The sequence below is a fragment of the Zea mays genome, chromosome 2, assembly GCF_902167145.1.
Source record: "Zea mays cultivar B73 chromosome 2, Zm-B73-REFERENCE-NAM-5.0, whole genome shotgun sequence".
Classification (NCBI taxonomy): domain Eukaryota; kingdom Viridiplantae; phylum Streptophyta; class Magnoliopsida; order Poales; family Poaceae; genus Zea; species Zea mays.
Genome location: NC_050097.1, coordinates 100,659,306 through 100,667,100, shown reverse-complemented (window position 1 = coordinate 100,667,100; position 7,795 = coordinate 100,659,306). Strand labels below are relative to the sequence as shown.

At 42.0% G+C, this 7,795-nt stretch overlaps 1 protein-coding gene across 1 annotated transcript; it reads right to left on the bottom strand.

The window, feature by feature from the left end:
- Positions 1–401: 401 nt before the first annotated feature.
- LOC109944012 (uncharacterized) lies at positions 402–7,134 on the bottom strand. Its single transcript, XM_020548373.3, has 3 exons — positions 6,992–7,134; positions 2,719–3,024; positions 402–2,630 (listed from the first exon to the last, which is right to left on the bottom strand). Exons 2-3 carry the CDS (start codon positions 2,923–2,925, stop codon positions 2,067–2,069), a joined length of 771 nt encoding a protein of 256 aa, XP_020403962.1. The 5' UTR covers positions 2,926–3,024; positions 6,992–7,134; the 3' UTR covers positions 402–2,066.
- Between the last annotated feature and the right edge of the window lie 661 nt (positions 7,135–7,795).

Genomic DNA, 7,795 nt, shown 5'->3' with positions numbered 1-7,795 from the left:
AGGACTAAACTTTAATCCCTGGACTATACTTTAGTCCCTACTCTATTTGGTTGTAGGGACTAATTAGATTCTGAGCACTACACAAAGACTGAAATGCCCTTGCCTGTAACCGTTTAGCTCCTGTGTACTAGCTAGCTCGTGTGTAAAAAAACTGGGCAAATTCACCTGTTCTTCCGCCTGCGCCTCTCCCTCTCGACAGGTGATCAGATAGCCCACCTGGGATGTTTGCTGGAGGACCAAAACTACAAAAACTGGGCAAATTCACTACAAAACTAGGAAAATTCTAGGTAAAATTGGAAAGAGCTAACCTCCCCTTCTCTGTTTTTATAATCTACACAAAAACTGGGCAGTACGTTTACACAAAGATTGAACACTGCAAACATTATAACACTACAAAAAGATTGAACACTGCAAACAATATAATCTATTGAAAATGTTACACACAACCGGTCCAAAAATACTTGTCCAAATGCAAAAAACAGTACATTTTTATAATATTTATTACACACAATAATCATTACAGTCTATTGAACAAGCCATCTGCTATCCAATCACGAAATTGATTCATATTCCGATCTTCTTCTCCTTGTACTGAACCTGCTAGTTGTTCTTGTTCTTGTGTACTTGACTCACCAACTTCAGGCACATAATTCTCATCATGGTCACACAACTCAAAATCCTTATCTCCCAAAAAACTCTCCCTAATGAAATTGTGAAGTGCCATACACCCCATAATTATTCTACTTTGTTTTGCCATAGGATATCTAGGGAGATCTAATAGAGTCCTCCATTTCATTTTCAAGACACCAAATGACCTTTCAATTACATTTCTATGTGAAGAATGTGCATAATTAAAATTTTCTTTTCTACCTCTTGGCATTGGACCTTGACGAAATTCAGGAAGATGGTATTTTGTACCTTTGTATGGAGCAAGATAGCAAATTTGGTTTGGATACCCCGAGTCCACAAGATAGAATTTCCCTTCTCGAGGATGTGGAAACCTATCTCCATATTTCCAATTGCATCTTTGAAAACTCTCATGTCATGAACTGATCCTAGCCATCCAGCCACAACAAAAGTAAACCTCGTATCAAAATCACAAACGGCCATGACATTCTGTGAAGTGTACCCATGTCTTCCAGTATGTTGAACTACTTTGGTAGTAGGAACCACAACTAGGATATGTGTGCCATCAATAGCTCCAATGCAATTGTCAAAGGAAGGGCTAAATCTAGGTGATTGCAACCTTGGATGAACACATGTAAACTCAGGATAGTGGCCTAATGATGTCTGCTGCTAGTTTGTTTACACTATTTAAAACTTTGTCAAATTTTCTGCTACATGTTTCTAGTGACCTACAAAATCTATCTTTAGCCTACCGAAGTGATTGAGGAGCACCACAGATCCATAAAAATAGCCCCAATGCCTCTACTGATGTCATTCTTCTAGTGCTTGTCAGTCCATAAGATTCAACAAGCACACTATGCAATTTATCGAACACATTCCTGCTCATCGTAAACATGTTATAGCAACTAGTTCTATTTCCTAGTGTTTGCATTACCCAAGCATAGCTAGATTGAGATGGAATTCTATAAGAGGCTTTGTTCATGTAAGTCTCATAGTGAAACTTACTAATAATAGCTGCTGCACATGCTATGTATCTTCTCCTCTTGTTTCTCATTCTTAGAAGCATGGCTGCTTGTTGCACCAGACCAGTTCCTGCAACCTTCAGTGACACAAACACCAATTAAGTTTATAAGAGAAAAATATACTTCACATAAACAAGTGAATAACATCAAGTCTTGTTAATTCTACTAGCATCAGCACAACAACAATGCAAACATATTATGTAAATAGTTTGGCATAAAACTTAAGCAGTAACAACACAGACTCTAAAATGACATAAGTCCACACAACAGACTAAAAGACTCCCAAATGACATAAGTCCACACAACAGACTAAAAGACTCTCAAATGACATAAGTCCACACAACAGACTAAAAGACTCTCAAATGACATAAGTCCACACAACAAACTAAAAGACTCTCAAATGACATAATCTCCTAGTCAACCATAGTACTCCCTGCACCATCTCTGCAGCGACATGAACCTTTGGTTTGTTGTATCAAATCGGTTGAAGATAGCTCTGTTGTAGTCATCCCTAAACAACTTGGTGGCCACAAAGTATTCATCTGATGATTTATCAGCTCCACTTGCTTCTGCCAAGTTCAAACAACTTTCAATATCTTCTGTGGGTAGTGTACTTCTATTTTGCTGGGTATTTGTAATTTGGGTGAAAACTTCAGTATCTGTAGTCCTTGATGTTTGCATTTCATTAATTATTCCTTCTAACACCTTTATCATAGAACTTTTTCCTTTTTTAGGTGGACTAGTGGCTGTGTCTGTTGTACTACTGGCCCTTTTGCGGCTGCTACTAGTGGGTGTGGAGTTTAGGAATGCTTCACCATCTCTATCATCTCCTTCTTCTTCATACACTTCTTCTGATTGTCTATTGTCACTTCTAGGAATACAAGAACTAGATCCATCAAACATGATTCCATGGAACATCTCTGCTAAGTGTTCCATGTATGTAGGAATCCCATATTGAAACTTCCTGCACTTAGTTCTCTTCTGCAATCAAATGTAACGCACCCTTTTAGCTAACATTACTAAACAGTTACATTTATCCTAAGAAAGACAAGACATATAGTGAACTAACCTCAGTATGAGTCTTCCAAAAGGACTCTGAAGCTATAACTACACCGTCAGCTCTTCTACCCAGGCCACTTTGATTGTTAAGAAACAACCAAAAAGAATACATGGACTTACACTGAGTCCATCTATTCTTGAACTGTTTTATGTCATGTTTAAGGCCAGTCTTAGCAAAGAATTCTTCCTTTATCAAGTTGTAACCTCTTGTTGTCATTGTACCACTAACACAGTTCCCTGCTCTTATTTGCTCAACACATAATTCACAGAAAATGTGTGTGTTTTCTTCGTTCCAATTGGCTTTGTCAACACGAGGCTTTTGAACAAAACAAAAGGCATGGAATTAAGAATTATATTAGTAAGCATCTGACTATGAACTAATGTATAACAAAACACATGTAACTGCTACTGACTAAGCATTTATACATGATAGCAAATATATAAGGGAATGTAAACACAATTTTCTTTGTTCCAAACAGCAAATATATAGGAACAGTAAAGAAAAGAACAGTCCATAGGTAATCTGGACCTATATATGACCAAGTAGCCATGAGACCTTAACATTCGTCAGTCCATAGGTAATATGGACAATGTGCACTATCTTTTTTTAAAAGGTAATCGCTCTTGTCACTCTCTTAATGCAAAAGGAGCCACAGATCGCACTAATGTGCACATGCTCAATGCAAAACCACTGGAGGCCCACTGACTGATCTATCATATATGGAAGCATTAGTTGTCTATACATGTGCTTTGCATCCTGGATCTGGAAAGGAAAGTGAAAGCTCAAGTAAAAGGAAGGAGGACAACTATTGGGGGTAATATAATATAAATAGTATAAGATTCCTCTAGCTACTAAGGGAAGTGAGTAGTGAAGTTTTGTCCGGGAACAACTCACTCTCCATGTTCACTAAGCCTACTCTATGCAATGGCACAAAACAACCAAGGTTCATGGTGTGACTGACATGCAGTGGCACAAAACAACCGCTGCAAGGCAACCAAGGTTCACGCACGGCTGAGCCTACTCTATGGAGGGGAATTTTTAACTGCCAACTTGGACTTGAAGGCCTGGCATGTTCACTAAGCCTAGTCCATGTCTGAATCACGTCGTCGTAGCTACAAATCTGGACCATCGACACAGGGTCTCCTGCTGAAAGAAAAACAGGAGAACATGTATGCCATTAGCAGCTACTCTTATATATGACTGATTACAGGAAACACAATAAAAGGCAGAGAACAAGCACTACTCTTATATATTTTAATGAACAAGCAATACTCTTATATATTCACCAGTAGCATTACAAAGCAAACAGTTCACAATACTAGTATTAATGAATTAAACACAGTGGCAGCTATTAAACACAAAAATTAATATGCATTTCCTTACCAATGGAGATCGAGCGTCGAATTCATTTTCTTCTTCATGTTCCGGATCTTGAACAAGGGCATGGTCAGTGGTTGGGTTGACACCAGAGCGTCCACCACGAGTAAATGTGGCCCTTCCTCGACCTCCACGACATTCTCTAGATCCACCTCGACCACGAAAAACTTGTGAGCCACCTCTGGATCTCATGGCTCCCGCACTGGATCAAGGAAATTGACAGGGTATGCGCCCTGTTCTAATTCCATGACCTAAGGGAGGTAAGGTTGGGTGTAGCACCATCAGACTAGAGTACTTCTTGGTAGGAGGATAAATTTGGGAAGTCATTACCAAGGGAAATTGAGATCCAGATCTTCAATGTGTAGACGAGTGGCTGTGGCACTGATAGACAGTGGCCGAGACAACTGCATCTGGTAGAAGACGCCCAGATCTTCTTCGGGAGCTTCGCGACCATGGGAGATCCTAGCCGAGGAGGAAGATCCGGCGGCTTGGGATAAGAAGTCTCGGAGGTTGCTGTTGTTCTCCATCAACGACGACAGACGCAACGCAATGACGACAACGACGGACGCTAGCGGAGCTGGCGGACGCAACGACGATGGACGCTGGGACGCTAGCGGACGCGCGCTGCCGGACGCAACGCACAGAGCGGGCACAATGCAACGCAAGGAGCGGGCGCTGGCGAACGCTGGCGAACGCTGGCGGGCGCGTGGAGGAAGGCTGGGGAGGAAAGAAGAAGGCTGGGGGGATGCTGGCGGAAGGCTAGGGAGGGACGCTAGCGGCGGAAGGCTGGGCTGTTGGGCACTAGGGATAAGGGCAGTTGAGGAAAAAATCAGGTTTAGTCCCCTTTAGCTACCCCTTAAGGGACTAGGGACTAAATTGGTTTAGTCCCTTCTTTAGTCATTGTGTTTGGTAAATTAGAGACTAAAAGGGACTAAATTGTAGGGACTAAAAATTAGCCCATGTAACCAAACACCCCCTAAATTTCATCCCCTAAAATAATATACTCTGTCCTTTACAGCACACTCTAAAAGATTCTGTCATCTATATCTTTTCAGTCTCGAGCAACTTCCTCTAAATTTCGTCCTCTTTATCGCTCCTCCACATTTTTCCCTCTAAATTTCGTCCTCTATATCGCTCCTCCGCATTTTTCCAACTGCCATATTTTTTGAACCATATATATAGAAATTTTTTGAGCCTTTATTTATCAAAAAATTCAATCGTAACATTGAACAGATCATCTTGCATAGTAACTTCGCTCCAATATCAATCATTTCATGGTCATACTCAAATTGATCTTGTCATATACAACTCATGGAAAGGAAGGTTGGAAGAAACGTGAACAGTCCATGCATGAACCACTTTTCAGCATAGAACGCCGGGTCTCTCCTTGAATAAGTTTAGATTAAGAAAATTGGAAACTATCTTTGCACGCATGCACCGAAAAGATTAAAAAATAACCGACACTTGATTCACCCGTCTACACACTTGCTCTAGTCAAGTGGAACTGAATCACTAGTGCACGCGAGCCTGCGACTGGCCAGCAGTTGGGCTGCTCGCGCATCATATGCAGCGTCTTGACCAGCCCTCCCATTGCTTCCTCTCCAGCTCCATCAGCCGCCAGCCCGACACCATCTTCCCAGGCGCCGTTTCGAGAAAGAGATGGGTCTGCGGTGCTCACTAAGAGGTGGACGGAGGGCTCGAGGCGAAGACAGATGCGGCGGAGAGCACGAGGTTTCCACCGGCTTGGCGAGGGTTGGCGCTAGTAATCACGTCAGCTGACACTTTGCAAGATCTAGAGTGAATCTAGGTACGTCTCCGACGCCATCGCTCCCACCGCCTCCTCACAGCTACACCCACCGGATGCCATGGTCATCCCAGCCTCCATCGCAACGGGGAGAGGGGCCTCCGGAGGTTGAGGATGTTGCACATTGGTCCGCGGTAAAGCTTCCGAGCCGGCGCGGGAGTGAACCGTCGATGCCTCGCTGGTGGCGATAGCGATCTAAAGAAGCCCGCTACATTTAGCGTCTCTTAGGTCGCCGCTAAAATTTAGCGTATGCTTTAGAGTGTCTTGCTGGACACGTACAGAACTCCTCCCTCCGCTATTTGGCGTTCAAAACCATTTAGGAGTAAGCCTTAAGACAAGTTCTATTTATGTAGAAAGGATGTTACTCTAGGATTGAACGTACAATGTATTAGCTATCACAATTTTTAGATAATGCATTGACGATTATTTGTCTGATAAAAAAACTTGAATTGTTCTCGCACCTGTAGCATAGGTGAGAGAATTGATTATATCTGTTAATGCGCTTAGCTGATACCTTATTATAATGTATAAAGTTGATTAATTCGATGGGAACAAATTCCACCGTGTAGAGAATTTATTTTATTGTGGTTAGTATAATATGCACGTTTTTATGGGTATGGAAAAATGTTTTTATAGCCAAATTTTATGTACGTCGCTGAAGGCGCATGTAGCCATGTGTTTCTTTCTTTTTCCTTTTTTAATTACTAGCTCTTGCAGTACACCTTTAAAGTAGGCTACAACGGCGTCTTCGATCGATCAACACGATCTTCCTCAAGGGTATGTCCTTGAGGTTTCTTGAGCCAGTTTTTCTCTAAGGTATGCCTTAGAGAGAGGTGTTTAATGGGGAATTTCTTACCGATGAAGCGCACAAATATTTTTTTAACAACATTTAACATAGAATTTCGATTCGCACGTACAACTTACCGCATATATTCACGATAATTTATATATATGTGTAGATTATAATTATATATGGCATGATGTCGACTTTAGCACTTGTTCCTGATTTCGTATCAATAACATGAGTCGAAGAACATAATTCTTTCATGATGGCAAATAAGACAAGGAACAATGCAGCGACATGGGGGATTTTTTTCTTACCTTGCAGTGGATCTTTCCGATAGACCACAACGGCGTATATGACCGTGCAGCGTGATCTTTCTTAGGGTATGGCCTCAAGACTGTGTATAACTGAGTGACGCGATCTTTCTCAAGAGTATACCCTTTAAGTTTCTTGAACCAGTTTTTTTATAAGTATACCTCAAAGAGAGGTGCTTGACGGAGAATTTTTTTTGTTACCCATAGAGCCCGTTGAAGTAGTAACTCCTCACTTCAGCAGCCTGGCGGTGCTCCTCCTGCGGAAGTAGCCTGACAGTGCTTTATACAGCATTCTTGGCAGCGAGGCAGCTTAGCGGTGCTTTCTTTTGTATGTCGCTGGGAATGCAGCAGCCTGAGCGGTGTGAGCAGCAGACTAGTCTGACAGCCTGACAACGGTTCCTGTCCTTGGTAGCTTCGGTAGCCTGGCGCTCCTTTTTCTGTCACCAGCCCCCTCAGTAGGCTGGCAATGGCCTTTTATTAAGGCGTCGAGTCGCAGCTACGGATGCGCTGCGCGCACGATACGGGAGTGGAGAACGTGGCTTGCGTGAGAGAGAAAAGGTATGAATTTCGACTAGATTTGGCGTGCAGGTGCGAATACGTTTCCCACGCTTGGCGTGGTCAAGTTTAGATTTGTGTTTGACGCTTGACGGCAAACATTAGCCACCGATGTACGCACACAGAAATGTGCAGCGAGAAGGGCGCATGCACGAGTGCATTGATGCTATTTAATTATTATCTTTATTATTTAATATATTTGTTCATAAATATACCTTTTTATTTCATTTATTTTAAGAAAACATTCAAGAT

Coding starts and splice junctions, on each gene's coding strand:
- LOC109944012 (XM_020548373.3), bottom strand. CDS start 2,925: ATGACAACAAGAGGTTACAACTTGATAAAGGAAGAATTCTTTGCTAAG. Junction 2,631..2,718: donor TTTGGAAGACTCATACTGAG/GTTAGTTCACTA, acceptor ATTTGATTGCAG/AAGAGAACTAAGTGCAGGAA.